This window comes from Protopterus annectens, chromosome 5.part0 (assembly GCF_019279795.1).
Source record: "Protopterus annectens isolate FY-2018-M chromosome 5.part0, PAN1.0, whole genome shotgun sequence".
NCBI classification, from domain to species: domain Eukaryota; kingdom Metazoa; phylum Chordata; order Ceratodontiformes; family Protopteridae; genus Protopterus; species Protopterus annectens.
The window spans coordinates 233,040,283-233,062,773 of record NC_056735.1 but is presented as its reverse complement, the minus strand read 5'-3'; the positions used below and the strand labels follow the sequence as shown (position 1 = coordinate 233,062,773).

Sequence of the window (22,491 nt, the reverse complement as noted above, 5' to 3'; positions counted from 1 at the left end):
GTTTGCAATCCATCTAGTGACATAGGGGTTTATATTTAAGCTGGTGAGCTTATCTATAATGCCTGAGTGGGGTATTGTATCGAAGGCTTTTGCGAGGTCCAGGTAGGCTGTGTGGACCACCTTCCCCTCGTCAATGGCCTTGGTGACTGTTTCAAAGAAATCAACCAGGTTTAAGAGGCAGGATCTGCCCTTAACAAAGCCGAACTGGGTAGGATCCAGTGTTTGTAGGTCCCCAATATCTTTATTTATGAGGTCCATGATGATCCTTTCCATAGCTTTGCAGACCAAGCTAGTCAGGCTTATGGGGCGATAGTTTCCAGGATCCGTTGAGGCACCACCTTTATGGAGAGGGACCACTGTTGCTGTACGCCACTCTTTGGGCACATATCCTGTAGTAAGGCTGAGACTGAACAGTAGTTTTATGTTTGGGTTTAGCTCTTCTTGGAGTTCATGTAGGACGCAGCCCGGGACACCATCTGGTCCCATTGATGCTGTGTTTTTTGCTTTGGAGAGGGCGGCTCTTACCTGAGCATCTGAGATGTCAGGGGGGCAGCACTCTGCTGGGATAGATATTTGCCCTTTTGGTGGGGAGGGGAGAAGTTTGCGCTGAACCTGTCAGCTAGGATGTTGGCAATGTCTGTGGGTTTGGTCTATTTTTTGTCATTTTGGACTAATTCTGAGCATATCTGAGAATTACCACCCAGGTTCCTAACATAACTAAAGAAAGCCTTGTGATTATCCTTAGTTTCCTGTGCAATTTTTCTCTCGAAGCTGGCCTTAGACAATTTTATGTGTGCCCGTAGTTTTTTGCTAATACTGATCAGTGATGCCTTCCCTTTTTAGGATTTTGCTCTATCATTTAATAGCTTCCTCCTTCTATTGTATAGTTTGTTTATGGCTGGGGTCCACCAGACAGGACGTCTGCCTTTGGAGGACTGGGTCTTGGTTTTATTTGGGATCGCATGATCCATGCATTCCTGAAGGTGTTCATAGAATGCGTTTATAAAGGATTCTGTGGTCTGGGCCGTATTTTCCACAGGCCCAGGGGCTTTGAAGGATTCCACCTCAGTTTTGAGGAGTGTGAAATTTGCTTTAGAGAAGTCTTTCACTGTGGTTTTCTGGGCAGGGGGTGGGGTCGGGATGTGAATATCCAGTGAGATTAGTTTATGGTCTGATCTTACCAGTGAGGGATACACTTTTGGTCTGGAGCATAGAGTCCCCATGTTGGTGAGGATCAGGTCCAGTATGTTTTCCCCTCTTGTGGGAGTGGTAACAAGTTGTTCCATAGCATTTGAGTTTATAAATTCTAGGAACCTTTGGGCTAGGGTGTTGGAGCTAGAGTAATGCTCCCAGTCTATGTTTGGGTAGTTGAAGTCGCCCAATATAATGGTGTTTGGAGAGACCGTCATATTTTCCAGTGTTCTCAGGAAGGCCGAGTGGGGTTCCTGGGTTTGGGAGGGTGGTCTGTAGCAGGCTATAAACTGGAAGGCAGTTTTACCCACTATTAGTTGCACATGGATAGTCTCTGATGCTTCGTGCTTTGCCACCAACCTGGAGGTGTGGGTATCTTTGATGAATATCGATACTCCCTCCTTTTGTGGTTCGGTCCAAGTTTTGGGGCTGAAAAGCATGGTATGAGGTATAACCTGGTAGTGCTGGGGTGCTCTCGGGAGCCCTGAACCAGGTTTCTGTTACTGCACAGATATCGATGTTCTCCATGCTAAGGAGAGTTTCGAGTGCGTGCATCTTGAGGTTTAGACTTCTGGCGTTGAATAGCATTACTCTTAGTTTCTTATCCCTTGTGATACCTATGGAGGTGGGTTTGTCTTTTGAGCCTTGCCTAAAAAGGCACTATGGGGGTAGCAAGAGCCTTTGCCAATATCCGAAAGCCCAGGGTGACAGGTGCAAGCCGTCCCTAGCGAAGCATCGTGGCTTGTCGAGCATATCATCCTAAGCTGACAGGCATTGGATCCCCTTTGAATGACACCAGTACTTAAGCCAGTTGTTGAAATTGATCATCTTGTCTTCATATTGTGGCATCATTCTTGGTGAGGGTAAGATGCTACTCAAGGTCAGGGTCATACCGGCCTGGGCTACATGCTCAGAGAGCTCCTTTATGTCTCTTTTCATGTAGTCTAGGGAGGTACGTCTCAGGTCATTCACACCAGCATGGACAATGACTGAGTCATATTTGTACTTGCCTTGGAGTGACCTGAGTGCTTGTGTTATGTGGCGGATCCTAGCGCTCGACAGGCTGCTCACCATGACCCTCTCCTTGTTCAGCCTGATGAGCGGGACGTCAGTGTGCCTGATGATAGAGTCACCTATTACAAGTGTATCAGGTGTGTTTTTTAGTCTTAAGGGCTGTGACTGTTCGGCACACTGGCTTTGTGAGATATGTGTTGCACGTGTTTTGTTTTGGGGTAGCGGCTGCTTGGGTGTCTGCTTTGGAGGTCTCTGCTGCTTCGGCAGATCTTTATTTAGAGCCTCCGAGTATGTTTTTGTGTGATTATGTGTTTGGTTTGCTGTCGTGGTAGGTCTATGTGAGACTGGAATTGTAGTGAGTGTGGTTTCCTTCTCCTCCTGACTGGTTATGCCAGTACTGAGTTGAGAGAGCTTAGCCTCCAGTTTGGCTATATGGTTGCATCTCTCACATGTGTTGGAATTTGTTGGGAGGAGGAGAGGGTTGTCTGTGTACATGAGGCAGTTGTAACACTGCCTCAATATTCCCAGATTCACCAGCTGGACCGGAGAGGAGATTGACAACTGACCTTTGGACATGCTAGAATAATATTGGGAATTCCTTAATAATTGAAAACCAGGGCCAGTGGGGAGTGAGGGTGTAGTGCTTTTAATTTTTAGTGCTGACTTATATAATTGCTTTAGTGAGCAAGTGCCAGGTAACTTAAGTGCAATGTGTTACAGGTAACTTAAATGCAAAAACGACAAACAGTAACTTTCTTTCAAGTGAAACAAGGAAATAAGTACAGTAAGCAATGCAGATATCACTAGTGATCCACAGAAGCTCTGAGAAGCACAGATTAGGTGGAATTAGCATTCCAGGGAAATAACAAGCAAACAAACAACAAGCATATAAACAAAGCTAGATTCGGCAGGCCTGGATCTAGTCTATGCTATAGCAAACAAGGTGTACCAATTTTAGTAAGATACAGTTCAAATATTCAGGCACTATAAACCTTCAACCAGAAATTCCCAGCTCAGAAGGGCAGAGTCCAGCCTCTTCTCCCACAAGAGTGCAGACCACAAACCTTCTTAATGTAAAATAACTGGCCTGAAAGCCCAAGTGCTTAAACCAGAACTAATACACTTTAAGAATAACAGACACTGGGCTCTCAATCAGCAGTTCCCAACTTAGAAGGATGAAAGCTACCTGTCCTGCCACCACAGTGCATGCCACAAACCTTCCTAATGTAAAACAACTGGTCTGAAGCCCAAGTGCTTAATCCAAAAGACTTAGAATGATAGCTACACTTTAATCAAGTTACTACCAAGCAGTAATAAATACAATTGAATACTTTAGAGAATGCCTGGATTAGTGCTCAAGTTAATAATGGTTAAGGTCTTTGTCTCCCATGCATAAAGTACAAGGTTTGATCCTAATCTCTGGCCAATGCCTGTTTAGAGTTTGAATATTAATTTTGTGTCTCTGTGGGGTTTCTCCCACCTCTGAAAAACACACTGAGTGTTTCCAACTCAAACATACCCAATAAATGGAGCTGTGGTCAGCAGCACAAACTCTGCATGGTGCCCTATACAGGGAAGAGTTGTATAAACCAAATGCTTTTGGCATATACTATGGTGCACAGTATTCTCCTGATAGGAGAACCACTGTGCATTCTGGCAGGGCTAGCCACAAAATGGTGTGAAAATATGGTGATTTGTCATGTTGACTAATGTCACTAAATGGGGATGGGTATTTATCTGGTGATAACTGGGTTGAGGAATTGTCTTACTCCAACCTACACCAGGGACCTATGCTAACAGTGGGTTTATGTGCCCCTACTGGCCAGTGTTTGCCCACCATAATAGCCGTGCAGCTTTGCTGGTGTCCAGTTGCCCAGCTTAGGTTATCTGGGATAGTTCTGTTGAGTGGAAGCTGCACATAAAACTAATCAACATGACAAATATGAACTAAGAATTGCTACATCATGTTCACTGACAATATGGAGTTTGGAAGTGAATGGCATGATGAAAAGGAAGAGGCTGGTCATCCTATGCATCCAGGAGATAAGATGGAAGGGCAGTGCATCAAAGCCAGTAAGCATCAGATTTAGAGTCTATTACTCAGTAAGAAGACAGGCTAGAAATTGTGTGGGAATTGTGTTGAGAGGGAGGCTTCAAAAGGCAATGAGGGATATCATCAGAATCAGCGATAGACTCATGGCAGTTAGAATCCTATTGATAGGGCAGCAATCATAACCTATGCCCCACAGCAGGGTCATCATAGTGAGGAAAAGTGGCCAACATGCAACTCAGGTAGACATCCTCTTAGTAAGGAGAGGAAAGGGCACTGGGGTAGAATCAGTGTTTGCAAAGTCATCCCCAGTGTTACTGCCCAGGGCCCAGAGAATAAACCACTGGTTGGCACATTCAGCTGCAAGCAGGGGTCAGAGAAGGCTCTAAACTCAAAAGAGACTAGGCTGAAGATGTGGAAGTTAACTGGAGGCACAAGAGCTCAAAGAATTACTCATGGGTCTAGCACCTCAGGAAAAAGAACAAATAAATAGAGATGAGGAAGAATGTCAGCACCTTAAAACAACATGTGTGAGGACTACACAACAGATATGTGGCCAAGCTAAATATGGAAATAAGATACACAAGGAAAGCTGGTGGTGGAATGTAGAAGTCCAGAAAGTCATCAAAAGAACGAAGGGATGCAGCAAAAGTGGGAGATAGAAAAGATGGACCAGGTAAGGAAGGAATACTGGATGGCTAACAAAGAGGTTAAGAAAGGAGTTGCAGTAGCAAAGAACAAGGTATCAGAGGCACTCTACCAGCTTCTGGAAAGTGACTCAGTAGATGACATAAAAGACTACATCAGGGTGCAAGGCAAAAGCAGAAAATTAAAGAAGATAGTCAGACACCCTTCATAAGGCATGCCAGCAACCACCTGCTCACCTGTGCACAGGATAGGATATCAAAGGCAGATGGAAAATTACTTCCAGCAACTTCTGAATGAAGAAAACCCCAAAGAAGCTGCACTGCCCCAATGACAATGAGAGAAGAGGAGGAACCCAGCACAGAAGAAGTAAGAACAGTACTAACAAAAATGAAGTCAATGAAAGCAGCAGGCTCAGACGAGGTTACAGCAGATATGATCAAGATGTTGGGTGAGACAGGGGAGGGGTTTTTCCTGAGGATACTCATAGCAGTATGGAGATAAAAGCATATACCAGATGACAGGAGAATAAGCATACTGTGCCAGTTTTCAAAAACAAAGAGGACATGAACAACTGTGGGCAGTACAGAGGTATCAGACTCCTGTCACATTTTATGAAAGTTCTAGAGAGGGTGATTGATAAATGAATACACACAGTAGCAGACAGTAAGATGGGAGATGAGCAGTTCAGATTCAGATCAGGATGCAGCACAACTGACTTGATGTTTGCAATGAGAGAGATACCTGAGAAGAAATTAAGAAAGAGTCCAGCTGGGCATTCCTAGACTTGGAAAAAGCATATGAACAGGTCCCAAGAAAGCTGATATAGGTAATCCTAGAAACATAGGTAGAATGAGTGCAAGTGATGTACAAGGACCTAATGACTAAAGTGCCAACAGTGTTAGGTCTCACAGAGGGGTTCCCACTGGGAGTGGGTGTGCATCAGGATTCAGATCTGAGCCTACTGCTGTTTATACTGGTGATGGACTACATTAGCAAACAAGTAGGAGAGGAAAGATCAACAAAGCTGCTGCATGCAGATTATGTGGCATTACATGCAGACTTTGAACAAGAACTTCAACAAAGGATAGGGGAAATGAATGCAAAGCACAAGACATATGGGATGAAACTGAGTACAAATAAGACATTTGTAATGGCAGCAAATGAAATCAGAAGGAGATGAGCATTGAGACAGGAGGGAAAATAGTGCAACAAGTTAGCAGCTTCAAGTATCTGGGAGGTGTGGATGAGGAGAAGGGAAGTCAGAATGAGAAGGTCAGAGCTAGAATCACAGGGGCTGCAAAGAACTGGAGTACAGTGTCAGGTGTAGTGTATGACAAAAGAATAACAAAGAAGCTGAAAAGTAAGGTGTACAAAACAGTAGTCTGACCAGTGCTACTGAATGGTACAGAAACCTTGGCAGTAAAGGCAGAGCAGTTGAAAAAGCTAGAGGTGATGGAGAAGAAGTGCTTGAGATGGGTGGTAGAATGCACACAGTGGGACAGATGAAATGAGGACATAAGAGCAGAAGGCAAAGTAGCTCCAATTGCATAAAAGGCCAAAGAGAACAGATGATGATGGTTCAGGCGCATGTACAGAAAAGTAGAAGATGATCTGGTAAAGAAGATTTGGGACAGAAAGGAAGAAGGTAGGGGAAAATGAAGGCATCCAGTAAAGAAGTGGAAGAACTGTGTGAGAGAGAAGACCTGCAACAGTCAGGCATGAGTGCCAAAGAAGGTAAAGGAGTGGAATTGAATAGACAGAGATGATGACAACTGACTTGACATTCCAACCTTATGTAGAAAATGGGAAAAAGGGGGTTGATGATAATGATAACTGTTAAACAGTATACATTGTCCCAACAGTAATATATTTCAACATACTACTGTCTGACCCTATACATGGTCTCCATCTGCCAATAAGTCATGGCATTAATCACTTCCTTGTGGCTACATAACTGCTATTTGCTTTCATCCACAGACTGCCTTTCTAAACAGACAACTGCTTCTGATGATCATGCCAATGTGTATTCAAAAAAAACAAAAGGAAAATGGCCACAGCATCATAATTCAACTTGCTGCTCCATCCACTCTACTACCAACCCTGAGTACCACATGTAAATTAAAATAAAAAGCTATTTTATGCTGCTGTTAGCACATATTGTTATCAATATCTTCAGATATTTCTGGTTTACTTGCAGGAGAAAACCATCCCCGAAGATCAAAGCATCTGTTCCTCTTGGTAGTCTCAATTAATTTATTAAGTGATTGCTTGTTTAGTATTGAAACTGGTTACTCTTAGCCATTGGTCTCACATGCGTGGCATACAAAAAACAGGGCATGGACTGTCAAGCTGTATGCTCTTACTATGTTAGAGGAGTGATGGTGATGGTAAGTCATTTCAATCAATAACATGAACTTTAACTTTCGGGTTCTATTTCCTATTTCCCATTCATTTTAAAAGGGAGCTGCAGGGCATAGAAGATCCATACGTATGACATTTTTATTCCACTACTCTTAACTGAAAATAATAATGGGGCTTGCAAGAACGGATAGTGTAAATGATGTAGCTATATTTTGAGTGGTCCCTTTTTGTTATTAAACAACAAACCTGAAAAAGTATTTTGTAGAACACATTACAACTGTATTTTCAAGGCAGTAGGTTATATACCTGTGTGCTCAGAATGTTCTACTTTTTATGTTGGGGATGACAACTAGAGCATTGCTCATGAGGAATCCTGGACATCTTGTGTGCTATCAAAACTAAGAAAACTAATTAATGCATTTATTTATTCCATTGTTGACTGGGTTAGTTATACTAGGTGAATAGCCTCTTTTCAGAAGAGACTTAAGGTAACATTTATAGTATTATTCAGGCATTCCTCCTTCCGCAACTTATGCAACAGTTTTTTATTTTAGTCACCCACAAACCTGGTGATTTAAGAAGTGGGGATTTGTCTTTAATAAATTTGAAATTAGAGACACAGATGGCAAATTTTGTTTTCAGCAAGCAGGCCACCCTGATTTAAATGGCATGGTTAATATTAAACATGTTTTCAGAGCTACGTGCCTTGCGTAAATGTTTCATGATTGGCATAATGAGATATGTCATGTGTTCTGCTTCTGTGTATTTACTGGAACTTTTCTGATGTTGTGTATCTTCTGCTGAAGTCCTGTAGTACTTGTGGACAAAAGCACTCAACATTATTAAATAGTGTAACATACTTTTTGCTTCTCATTTGCTCTTCTGCAGTTTATAAGTATGACTACACTAACTGGGCAATGTTCATTCACAGTAAGTATTCATAATGAGAAAGTTCAACCTTTTTAATACATACATCTCCAAGAACATAGGATATCCAGCCAAGACTAAGTATGCTGTTGATAATGCAAAATTATTGGTATATCCAAATTTGTTCAGGAAAAGCATGTTTTTTTAAGTAGTATTAATGGGGAAATTGCTGTGCAGCTGCATACATTTCATAAATAATTATTTTCACCTTTTATTCAAGGTTACAACGCTATGGATTGTTTGAGGAGATTGATCTAGATTTTGTACATCTCTTTGGTAAAATGGACTCTCTGCAGAAGTCACATCTTTTTCGAAAAAAGCCAAAAGAACAGCCTCCTACATCTGATAATTCAGCAGCAGGAAAAGGGAAAATGTATGTATAGCCAAACCTTTATAATCACACTTTTCAAAGTGCACAGAATATTTAATACACAGAAGTGCACCATCTGACCTGCACTGAGGTTTCCATTATTTTAAAGGTGTTTCCTCCATCATCACTCTATGAGACTTCTTACCTTTTGAAACAAATTTATTCTTATTTTATTTTGATGTGACAAGTTTGTGACATTTTTTCTCTACATTATTCTTATGATAGGCAAGACCCAATGGATAGGTGTGCTACATAATGCCGTATGCTGGTGCTCTGGTTCTCAGTAAGCCAGGACCATTGCTGCACAGGTTTTACTACTGGTCTTCATGCTACAATCTGAGCTAGATTCAAGGTCCTCTGCAAAAGAGGTACAACAGGGGTTGGTATAATGTTTAAGGTGTTTACTTCACAGACACAAGGTACAGTGTTTGATTCTCACTTTTGGAATGGAAATTGGCTAGGCTTAAAATGCCTTCAAGGGCAGCTAGCTCAATACTTACCTATGAACCTATAATGCAAATATTTCTGATCCTCCCCATGTTCCCTACCATTAGTTATCAGCTGTTCAGTTATGTTTTACAGTCATGTTCTGTCTTTTGTTTTGCTTTTTTTTAATTCACAGAATGTTTATGATTCCTAATACACTGACAGGAATGGACCCCTTTCCTGAGTCAGAGTACAATTACAATTAAAGTTCATGAAATTATCATTTTTTTCAATGACTGTTTGCCAAGAGTATTCTTCACAGTAACCACAATGTACCATACTTGCATCCTTTTGCAGTTAATATTTGGTTAAGAGCATCTGCAGCATATTTAACTTTTCTTGAAAATGAGTATTTGTGCAGGCAATTCTAAGCAAATATTCTAAATTTCCTTCATTTTTTATCACCCTTGGAACATTTCCAATTCATCTTCAGTCCTCCTCAGTCATCATTCATCCCTCTCTTTGTTATCTTATGTCCCTCCTGTATTTGTTTCTTATTTCTTTTCCTGTATCCCTTATTAATGCTTTGTACAATATATTTGGATAATATATATACAAGTTTAAAAAGGATGCCATTAAACAGGGATATTTTGATTAAAACACCAGAGCACAAAAGCTATTAGCACAATGACTTAGGCAAAAGAAAATAGAAAGGGGTGTCACCAAACTTAGAAATTCTATGACAAGAAAAATAATCAGAAATCCTACAGAGATACTATAGATATTTAAGACAATCTATGAAAAGCTGTATAAAGCAGATGAATGGGAAAAACTAGAAAACTTGCAAATGGAAGACTTGACTATGCCGTTAGACGAGGATGTGATTCAAAAATTAATAGCTAAGATAGGAAAGGATGAGATAAAAATGGTAATATATAAATAATCAACAGAAAAGTCTCCAGAAACAAAGGGAAATCTGCAATCTAGGAGAGAAGAAAGGGATAAAGATCTGGAAGGTTTTGTTTCACAATATTTTAAAATGAGGGGCAGTACCAAAATATTGCAAGAAAGCTATGATTGCTGTACTACCTAAAGAGTATAAAGGCCATTCATACCCAGCTTCATACAGACCTATTTCAGTTTTGAACTATAAGTGTTTATGTAAGTCTACATTAGCAAACAGAATATCTAATATGTTGCCAAAACTGTTAACTATGAATCAATGTGGTTTTATTGAAGGTAGGGGAGGAGAAAATTTGTCAACATTAATAGAACAATGATGATCCAGAGGGAAGCAGAGTGCAAGAAGATACTGCTATTGTTGTTGGGTCTTGATGCAGAGAAGGAATTTGATAGAGTCAGCTGGGATTTTATGAGTAGGGCAATGGTAACACTTGCATTCCCTGACAGAATAGTGGGATTCATCAAAAAAACATATAAAGGCTTGGTAACAAAAATTAAGACGGGGGTTGCCCTCTGACAAGCTATGTTTCTCCTTTGCTATTTCCTTTATGCTTAAAGCCATTGGCAAAGAAAATAAGTGGCTTACAAATTCAAGGATATAACTGTTATGGTAATCAAGAAAAATAGCTTTGCTTATAGATATTATTCTGCAGCTGATAAATTCATAAATGATATTTCTATGTTTTTGAACATTTTGAGACCATTTAAAGGTTTTCTTCAAGATATAAAATAAATGAAGATAAAATAAAGGCTGTATGCTATAAACTATGTTCCCACATATAAATTGGTTCAGCAATACTCATATTTTTGAGGATATAAAAACAAGCGGTGGTGGTGCTGCGGTAGCGTTGTCTCCTCACAGTAAGATGTTATCCTGTTCGATTCTCAGCTAGAGCGTCTTCTGTGTGGAGACATGCGTGAATGGATGTACCTTCATTGAAAGTTGTGCATCAGGGCTGACAACTCGGCACGTAAAAATCTACTGCCAATCATTAGCGGACCAGAGTTCCGCTGTGGCGTCCCCTAACCGGGAAAAGCCGAAAGACACAATATGAGGATATAAAAACAAAAAACTCAAACTGATATAAATGTAACGGACACAAACGGAATTCCACAACACAAATGTATTCAATGAATTTGACCTCCAGATAACAACTTTCGTCCACTCAAATGAATAGACTTCTTCAGAATAGCCCAACAAAAAACAAAATGAGTTTAAATACACTTATAAAAGACACACCCCCTGCTACATAATTGATTACACAAAAAGCTAAACACAATTTCATGTAAAATCTCCAATAAACTCTATAAAACAAACATAAAATACATAAATAAAATGCATATGTATGAAAAAAAGTTGTTTATATAATGTATAAAAGATAATTATTTACAAAACTATTTGATCGCACATATGGACTTTAATTTGAGAAAACTTGAAATGGAAATAACCTCATTAAGGCTGGGTGGTACAGCCTGCATTACATCTAAGCTGCCATTTAAGTTCTAAAAACTCTAGACACAGATCAATAGGGCCACCCCTGAGATCCTGTTCAACACTGTCAACTACTATGAATTTAAAAAAATATGCAGAATTCTCCTTAATATGTTTAAATAAAGCATTCCGTTCATCCATTTTACCAATGTCATATGTATGTTGATAAATTCTATACCTAAATTGTCGAATAGTCTTGCCTATATAAAAGCAAGAACAGCAATGGCACAATGCAATATACACAATTCTCTTACTGGCACAATTATATAATATACATGGAATGCCTTATTTAAACATATTAAGGAGAATTCTGCACATTTTTTTAAATTCATAGTAGTTAACAGTGTTGAACAAGATCCCAGGGGTGGCTCTATTGATCTGTTTCTAGAGTTTTTAGAACTTAAATGGCAGCTTAGATGTAATGCAGGCCATCCACCCGGCCTTAATTAGGTCATTTTCATTTCAAGTTTTCTCAAATTAAAGTCCATGTGTGTGATCAAATAATTTTGCAAATAATTAGCTTTTACATATTATATAAACAAATATTTTTTCATACATATGTATTTTATTTATGTATTTTATGTTTGTTTCATAGAGTTTATTGGGGTTTTTACATGAAATTGTGTTTAGCTTTTTGTGTAATCAATTATGTAGCAGGGGGTGTGTCTTTTATAAGTGTATTTAAACTCATTTTGTTTTTTGTTGGGTTATTCTGAAAAAGTCTATTCATTTGAGTGGACGAAAGCTGTTATCTGGAGCTCAAATTCATTGAATAAATTTGTGTTGGGGTTCATAGGTAGGTACTACGCTATTGGTCCTAGGGCCTATATAAGCCTAGCCAAAAATGTACCCTATCTTTCGCCACCCAAGAAAATTATTTTCCTGTGCCCCTGTCGAGCAGAGCCACAGAAGTGATCCCTGGGATGAATTTCCTATTTCCCATCCAATCAAGATTTTTCTTGAAGAGTGCTAATGAGGAGCTTTGCAGTGGTGTGGTGCAAGTGTTTACCTTCTCCTGTGCAAGTGTTTACCTTCTCTTGTACCGCTTTATCACTTACGACATAAGCAATCATACATTTATATAAATGAAAAACCACACAGACACAATCCTAGTTGTAAGCATTTTACATCATAAACCATACTGACTCACTCCCATTTGCAAACACTATACCTCACTTATAATCTACCCAATCATTTTCAGTCAAACGTTACATAGCTCATTTAATTCCTGCATTCTTTTAAACCTCATTCATTCCTGCATGCATTGTTCCCATAATTCCCATTTTTTCCTATGTAGTTTGCTCCTACCCTTTTCTAAAGATCTCAATTTGCAGTTGTTTCAGCTCTGTACTTTTACAGCTTCACTTTTTAAAAAAGTAAAAATAAAAGAGGACATCAAGAGGTCCACTTCCTAGCTCACCACTGGAGGCTTACAAACATCAAACAGAATCTCAAATGAAAAAATGTACAATGATTTTAAAAAAAACACTCATCTACAAAGATCATAGCAGAACCTAGCAGTTTATAATGCTATAACCTGCTAATAAACTTCATGCAGTAGTTCTGGGGTTGAGTTTTCTAATTTTCCACTTGCAAGTGCAATTCTGAGAAAATTATTAACCTGAGCAGTGTTCCCAGACCATCTCTACTTACTGAGATTAATGAACTAAACAATCTAGGAGAGGGGACAAAAAGTGCTTGAAAGATGTGAAGACCTTCAGATCTTTACTTCTATGCCTAACATGGTTCTCTATCTGCAAGGTTCAGAAATGCACTAAATTGAAAACACTTCCAGTGGTTTTGGAATTTCTTTCTGAACTATTTCACCAAGGATCTGTGGCTGCCACTATCAGAGTCCAATTGGCAGCGATCCCAAATTTCCATTTGGGGTTTCCAGATTCTAACTTGATGTCTCATAAATTGTCCAAAACCTTCCTCAAAGGTGCCACTTTGCTAAGACCTCTGGTTCAGGAGCCTGTGGCCTCATGAGATTTAAACTTTGTGTTATCAGAATTAACATCTCCACCCCTTGAGCCTTCTCATTTATGCTGTTTGAAGTTCTTGTCTTGGAAGACGTTGTTTTTGGTGGCTATCATGTCTGCCAGACGGGTGTCAGAATTGCAAGCCTTGTCTGTTAAACTGCCTTATCTGATTTTTCATAAAGACAGGGTGTCCCTATGTACTAACCCTTCCTTTGTCCCCAAGGTCTGTTCCCATACCACCTTGAATCAGTCCGTAGAACTTCCGGTTTTCTTTGCAAATCACTCCAATGCAGCTGAGTACAGGTTTCACCAACTGGATGTCCATAGACAATTATGTTTTTATTTGCACCGGACTAAAGACATTAGAAAATCAGATCAGTTTGTTCAGTTCCTTCTCTGAATCCAGGTTGGGCTTACCAGTTTCCAAAGTGGCTCATTCTACCAGATCTCAATCTACCTCTGCAGCCTTTCAAGCTAGGGTTCCACTTGACACTATTTGTGCAGCTGCTACGTGGTCTACCCCTCACACTTTTATTACTCATTGCAAATTGGATTTAACCTCCAAGGGCAGAGCATCCTTTTGTTCCACGGTACTCAGGAGTATTTTTCCTTGAGCCAGCCAAGGATAAGGTGCTAGGGATGCTGTCCCATATGTAAAGAATGAAAGTGAGATAGGACTACTTAACATAAAGAAGTTATGTACTTACCATAACATTCCATGTTAGTAGTCCATCTCACCCTTCATTCTTTCGAACCCGCCCTCCTGCCCCCATCCTGGAAGTACCTGGAGACAAGAAAATACTAATTCATTATTTTTGGAGACCTTTTAGTATTGGCTTTTTCTGTGGGCTGTTTTATTTTTTCTAGTCAGCATCAAACAAGATCTGAGGATTGTGCTGGTGCACCGTGGGGTGCCTACCTGGCCACGAGCCAGCCAGAAGTCTTCCAGCTTGTAAGTGGGCCGAGTCAGAGCCGAGGATCGGCTCCGATCCCATATGTAAAGAATGAAGGGTGAGATGGACTACTAACATGGAACGTTATGGTAAGTACATAACTTCTTTTTCTGTCTATCTATAGTTTAGCAGCAAACAAGATCTGGGGATTGTACTAGTGCACTATGGGATACCTACCTAGCCTCGAGCCAACTAAGAGACTTTGAGCTTTGTAATAGGCCAAGTCAGAGCCGAGGATCGGCTCCGAACCCATATGTAAGAATGAAGGGCAAGATGGACTACAAACATGGAACGTTATGGTGAGTACATAACTTCTTTTTTTTTTTGGTCAGCTGTAGTATTGGGTGCTTTTTATTTAGTATTTAAGAAGGGTGGATATGCCTGTTTTCTGCTCTTTTGTCAATGGACTAGTTAGAGTTCACCTTGTCCAGTGCTTATCACAGTCTCTTGTTTTGTTGAACTCTGGATGTGTTAAACATTTGTTTATCAGACATTTTGTAGTGCATAAAGCATATATAGACTGGATTGCTGTACATGGCCTGTCTACAGTGGACTCTCCCAGCATTCTCCAACATGTAGGTAAATTGGTAGCTATGCTGCATATGGAAAGTACAGAACTTACTACAGAAAATGGTGAGCTGAAGGCAGAAAGAAGGAATACTTTATGGATCCTGGACAGCACTGGAGCATTGACTTCGAGTGAGACTGGCTTGTACTCTGAGAAGGAGTGCTAGATGCTCAAAAGCCAAGGCCAAACAGTACTTCCACCTGAAACTGTCAAGATAGAAAAAATGTGCAGTCCAAACTCTTTGTTGAACAGTGCCTGATGTAACCTTTAAGTAGGTACTTTAGCAGTGCCCCTGAGGTTGGGAAACATACCATACACCAAACTTGCACTTTTCAGAGTCCGTTACATTTATATTTATGAGGATATGATAAGACAAAGCACTTAAGTGTATGGATTAAAAATGATTCAACTATGTCAGCTAAGGATATGTGTGAAGAGACTAAACAAAAGATAATAGAAAAGCTGAGATGCTGGAAGCTCAACTATGAATATGGCTATGGATATCAGGATGCAAGTAGTGAAAATGTTTCTAGTCCCTTTAATATTATATACATGTCAGGCATATTTTTATCAACTAGAGAAGAAGTTATGGAGCATAATTAATAAAAAATTGAAGGAACATGGTGGTTTTGGATTACCAGTTTTGAAAGGATACTGATATACATAACACAAGCGGAAGATTACAAATCAAAGTAGAAAGAACTGATGTTGACAGGGGGATGAGTCAAAGCAGATGTTAGGAGTATGAGTTGGAAACCACCTTCTCTACCAGAGATTAATAACAAAGCATAGGCAGAAAAAGGGATAGGGGAGATAAGTGAAAGACCAGCTATGACTGAGTTTTTAGGTGAGTCTCTAACAGAGGCTGATACTAAGATAGGGATAATTAGAAATGCATACAAAATAATCCATGATAACTATAAGAATCAATCAGAAGGTAGAGATGACTGGGAAGAGGGAGTGGGAAGGCACTATACAAAGAAATAGTGGGAGGGCATTTGTATGGCTCCAAGTTTGCAACAAAGGATAAAAGGTTTAAGATTTTTGCATGGAAGTATTTGTGTAAATATTTCAGACTTCAGAAAATGTTTCCATATTTAGATAGCAAATCCCGGAAGTGTGATAGGAATGAGTGGGGTAATTGGGGAAAATATATATATATATATATATTTATTTATAGCTGTTTTATATATATATATATATATATACACACACATACACACACACACACACATATATATATGTGTGTGTGTGTCTATATATATATATATATATATATATATATATATATATATACATATATATATATATATATATATATATATGTGTGTGTGTGTGTGTGTGTGTGTGTGTCTGTGTGTCTGTGTGTGTGTGTGTCTGTGTGCATGTATATATATATATATATATATATATAATGTAGCAAATTGGTAGATCATAAAAACTGAATGTAGAATGAAAAAAAAACAGCTAGGATGGCAAAATGTAGCGCAACATAGACAGACGAAATTTATTAAAAAATAAAAAAAAATCATCTATGTTGTGCTACATTCTGACATGACAGCTGTTTTTTTTTTCAATCTATGCTCGATTTTTGGGTTGTTTGAACCTACTATATCCATTCTGCTTGATTTCCTACACAGAGATTTTAAAAATTCCCTACAGGGTACTTTGTCAGAAATGTTGGGGTAGCAAATTATTGTAAGGAAAGACATTATTCTTTTGTGATGGGATGTAGAAAATAAATTACCTAGACTCAGTAAGGCCTTGCTAAGTTTAATGATACTGGCTACCAAAATAGTAATTAGTGACAAATGGAAATCAAAATCTAAACCAACTATAAATGAAGTGCTGAATGTTGTGAAGAAGATAAAAGGACTGGAGGTTGGACCTTTAAAATAAGGAAGGAGCATGCTATATGGAAATCCATGGAATTTGTGGGAATAATACATGCAGATGAATATTAGAAATTTCAGGGAAGGCAGGACTGGAACAATTTATGTAATGTTTGAGTGAATGATAATTATTACAAAATAAATGTGTATAATGTGTGAAAAAGAAAATGTTTCTAATAAATCTTTTCTATTAATGTGTATATCCATGCCATTTCTAAGTATATGTGAACTTAGTAAAGGTGTTTAAAAACCTCTAGGCCCTCCTTCAGGACCACTATCTGTCATGGAATGCTTTCATGATTCTACCTAGTGGGACAAGGTGGAGATTACATCTTAAGGGTTTCAAACAGGATGGCACAGATCATCCTAGATATGACAGTTACAGACTTATCATAACAATGGCCCTAGATGATCTGAGTTCATCTTCTTCACCATACCTGTCCTTTTTTCCTTGACCTGTGAAGCAAGGCCTAGAGGAAATTATAATGGTTTAAGAGAGTTTATAACAGTTTTGATGTGTATGTAGTTGTACTATATCATGCATTGTTCATAAGCAGCTAATTATTCTGAAAAGAAAAACATGCAGTGTACCATGGCTAAGGGGGAAGAGTCAGAATCTGGTATTTTTGTAGGTACTGAGCTGTCTTGAGCCCCTGGTCAAGTCCTGCAGGTTCTGAAAATGAAGAGTTTAGACAATCTAGATTTATCATCATGGTAAGCACATAACTGTCATGTTTTATTACAACAGTTCTTCATGTGCTGTGGTAAATATGTTCTACTCATTGCATCTATTTTCTTCATCTATTCATTGGTTACATGCCAGGTAGATTAACTAACATCTCTGCAATCTAGGAAGCGTTTTGCACAAAGGACTTCTAAATATGCTTTACAAGTATTTGCGATTTGTTTCCACATTAATTTCTTTACCTTAAACTTATTCATAAAATGTCTGCCATTTATAAGATATTAACTGTTCCTTTTCTCTTAAAGCATTTATAAATGATTACAACTCAACAACAGTTGATCCTTTTCTTTTATCAGATCACAGCTCTTATACCATTCTGATTTACATCTACTTTTAAAGAAACTGGTTTATCCATGTCGAGATATTTTAACAATGGAGCATCTGTCACTAGTTTTCTAAACATTTTAGAATTACATCCCTGTTCATAGCTCCCTTCTCAAGCAGCATGTTATTCTAACCGCTCTTTTACAAGCACAGTTATCTCAGCCATAATGGGTACAAACTTTGCATGATTCTGCATTGCTCCTAAAAATGTCATAGCCCCTGCTTGTCTTCTGGCTTTTGCATTTTTTTTACAGCTGTGCGTATCTTTTCCGAATCAGGCTTCGGTCACACTGATGTTAGAATCTAATCCATATATTTCAGACTTGTTACTGATTTTATATTTGCTCTTCATTAACTTCAAATTATGCTAACAATCTGTTCATTAGTTGTATCAGTCTCTTATTTTCTCATGTCTAACCACATATTAATATACCATATGTTCATGGCAGTGGGGGACACTGCATTCAGACCCAAAGGTAATTACAGTATGTAGACTCCACTACTCTAAAGTCATAAGCACCCAAGCAAACTCAAGAGTCAGAATCACTTCATGAGGTTAACAAAAGAGATTTTCCAACTCTATTCCAAACAGTGGAGTGGTATGAGATAAGAATCATTTATCCATAACTGCCCTACATAATAAGATACAGAACAATAAATTATGTCTAAATACTTTGGGTTAGTATACAACTCCACCTTAATGTCACTCTCAAGACTTCACAGTTAAATTACCTGTATGCCAGATAGAGCCTTCCATTTATATAATGGTATTTTGATTAAACAATTTTAGGAAATGACAACTAAAGGTAAATCCTGCACCACACCATGATGGACTCCATTTAAAAAATCCTTTAGATATTTTCCAACAGTGGTAAATTACATTTCTGAAATAACAACATGCAGAGTGTATTCTAACATAAGCCATCTTACTGTTATAAAGATTTATCAGCAGAACACAACCACTTGATGAAAATGTTTTAAAAATTAATCCTGTCATGAAAAAAATGAATTTGCAATAAAATGGCATTTTCTGTAAACTCTGTTACTGAAGATGATGATACCCAGTGCTCTGTCCCATATCTTCCATTGGTATTCTCACCCTCGAGGTGGTTACTAAATGAGTACCTCAAGTCAATTTCCACTGAAGTCTGGAGGCCCACTTGGCAGTAAGTTAATATCAGAAACACTGGAAGGAGCAGATGGGGGATCTGAGGGGTGTGCATGCACAGTAGGTGGGCATACAGCTGCAGACTTCCAAAGGGCTGGGCATACAGCTGTGGGCTTCCAAAGGGCTGGGCATACAGCTGTGGGCTTCCAAAGGGCTGGGCATACAGCTGTGGGCTTCCAAAGGCAGGTGGGGAGAGAAACTTTCAGGAAATAATTTTTTATCAGGTCTTTTCATTCTCCTTTGTGAATAGAGTCTCTTGGCAGTACACCTTGTGACAAAATCTATTGAAAAGGTGCACTAATGGCTTCTACAAGACATCCTTCCTCAAGTAGATTATGAAATGAAAAATGTTATCAAGGTCCATGCTGGTGTTTTTCTTTACCTACTTTAATGCAGCATGTATTATTGCATTATTTAAGGATGCACACACTGTGCTCTTTAAACAGGTTTATAATTTTGTTTCACAGCCCCTTTAATAAAATATGAACTAAATGTGTTTTTTAACTTGCAGTTTCTACCAAATTACTTTCATGTTGTACAGACCCCACATTTTGTTGGTGATTTGAAATATTTGAAAAAAAAACTTAATAGCCTCCCTACATGATAATAGCTCTTCATATTTCTTTTTTTTTTTATTTTTAACTTGGTTTTATAACAATAAATAAACAAATCAATTATAAAACAAATGAACAAAACTATTTACATTAATCCCCAGCTAATCAATACATTAACGTTATACATCAACAACAATTAATATTTTTCAAGCAAATCTTTACGTTTAAGCCAAGATTTATATGCATGTGTAAAATTAGAAGTTCCCATCTTTATAGCATGCAATTCACTACTGCAAACAATTTTTCCAAACTAATAATTTCAACACTAGAGAGGGTAACTTTACTTTTCCAATTTTTAGTAATTACTTTTCTGGCTATAGCAAGAATAGGCCAAAGAAGAAGCACTTGCGTTTTTGGAATTATCTCAGGAATCAGAGCATTAAATAAAACTAAAGATTTAAAAATATTACATCTATCTGACCATACAGCTTGAATAAAGTTATTAATTTCTTTCCAAAAAGGGAGAAGATTACTTCATATTCATATACTATATGCATCCAATCAGCTATTATTTCAAATTACATTTCCAGCATTTAATCATATTTGATTTATACATAATTGTAATTTTGTTAGGAGTGACAAAAGCTCTGTGTAAAAATTTACAAGTGAAAATTTTCCAGTATAATGACGATGTAGTTTTATTTGTAGAATTTAATACTAATTTCTTGTATTCTTCAGAGAAGTCTTCATTATTAATGTTTGAGGAGTAATTCCAATAGGAACTGTCTAAATATGTGAAATCTAACTTAAGAATTGTATAAATTCGTGACAAATATGATTTATTTTTATTGCAAAATCTGAGGGTAATGCTACTCAAAGCTAGATGTCTAAACCTCAAAATGCATTCACTTCAGGCACTCCTTAAAATGGAGAACATTGACATCTGTGCAGTGACACAGACCTGGTTCAAGGCTCCAGAGAGCACCCCTGCATTACCAGGCTATAATTCATACCACACTTTTCAGCCACCTAACCTGGGCCGAAACACTAAAGTTGGAGGCATGTCCATATTCATTAAGGATATCCACACCTCCAGGCTAGTTGCGCAGCATAATATATATGAGATTATCCAAGTGCAACTAACTCTGGGCAAGACCGCAATCCAAATTGTAACTTGCTACAGATCCCCCACCATGCCCCAGGATTCCTACTCCTCATTTCTTGATGCACTGGAAAATATTAGGGTACAACCCAACACCCTAATAATGGGCAATTTCAACTACCCCACCATTAGCTGGGAAAACTACTCATATACCAACTCTTTTGCTCAACGTTTTCTGGAATTCATAAATTCCAACACCTTGGATCAACTTATTCACACCCCCACCAGGAGCAGCAATATCCTAGACCTGGTCATTACCAACATGGGTGACTGGTGCTCCACACCAGAGGTCAATTCCTCATTGGTCAGATCTGACCACAAGCTAATCACCCTAGATATCCACATCCCACCCCCACCCTCCATTAGGGAAACCACCATAAAAAATTTCAAAGCAAACTTCATGCTTCTTAAGACAGAAGTGGCAAATTTCACGACACCCACGCAGATGGACAATAGAGGTACGACTGCTGAATCCTACACAAATGCACTTTATAAGCACTTACACGACTGCATGGATCATGCTATCCCTAACAGAACCAAGATGCTATCCTCCAAAAAAAAGAAGCCAATCTTGCGGTCCCCTGCCATAAACAAACTCTACAACAGAAGAAAGAAACTGTTGCAAAAAAAGAGTAAAATCCCATGATTGGAGGACTTCCTTGATCAGCCTCAGTAAGAAGCTTTGATCCCTCATAAAATCCTCCAAAGCTAGTTATGAAAACAAAATCACTACTGATTCTAAACACAACCACAAAGCATTCTATAGCTATGTCAAGAATCTCAATGGCAACACTCAGATCTGCTCTGAGTTACAACACAATGGCACTAAATATACAGAACCAACTGATATTGCCAACATCCTGGTAGATAGGTTCAGTACTAACTTTACCCCACTCTCACCCCCTAAAGGGCCCATCTCTATACTGGAAGAATGCAAAGTTCCTGTAATCACGGCTGCACAGGTAAAAATAACAATTTCCAAAGCCAAGAACACAGCATCCATGGGACCTGACAACATCCCAGGCTGCATTCTACATGAATTACAGAATGAACTGGCACTTCACCTAAGCACCATGTTCAATCATAGCCTCACCTCAGGCTTTGTGCCCACTGAATGGTGCACAGTGACGGTTATCCCATTCCACAAAGGGGGAGCCACCACAGACCCCAGGAACTACTGCCCCATTAGCCTAATGAGCCTGGTCTGCAAGGCCATGGAACATATCATCATGGAACTTATAAACAAAGACATTGGTAATCTCCAAACTCTGGACCCCACCCAGTTCGGCTTTGTAAAAGCCAGATCATGTCTCCTAAACCTGATAGACTTCTTTGAAGCAGTCACCAAAGCCGTAGACGAGGGTAAGATGGTTCACACAGCCTATCTAGATCTCGCCAAGACTTGTGACACCATCCCTCACTCTGGAATTATAGATAAACTCACTGAACTAGGTATAAATCCCTATGTCACAAGATGGGGTTGCCAACTGGCTCAGTGACAGAACTCACACTGTGAAAGTATCAGACTCCAAATCTGACTTCAGACCAGTGACAAGTGGAGTACCACAGGATTCAGTCCTGGGTCCTCTCCTGTTTGGTATCTACTTTTCTGAAGTACAGGCTAACACAGAAGGTCTTTGGCTAATGAAGTTCGCAGATGACTGCAAACTAGGAGCCTTAATCAAAACTCCTAACGATGTG

The 22,491-nt window shown here is 38.9% G+C and overlaps 1 protein-coding gene across 2 annotated transcripts in view; it reads left to right on the top strand.

The window, feature by feature from the left end:
* Positions 1-22,491, top strand: part of LOC122802555 (NACHT, LRR and PYD domains-containing protein 3-like) — an 826,460-nt gene that overhangs the window by 766,158 nt on the left and 37,811 nt on the right. For both annotated transcript variants that reach the window (XM_044072217.1, XM_044072216.1), the window contains exon 15: positions 8,412-8,564. In XM_044072217.1, coding sequence (XP_043928152.1) covers positions 8,412-8,564 — 153 coding nt within the window. The remainder of the gene's footprint in view (positions 1-8,411; positions 8,565-22,491) is intronic.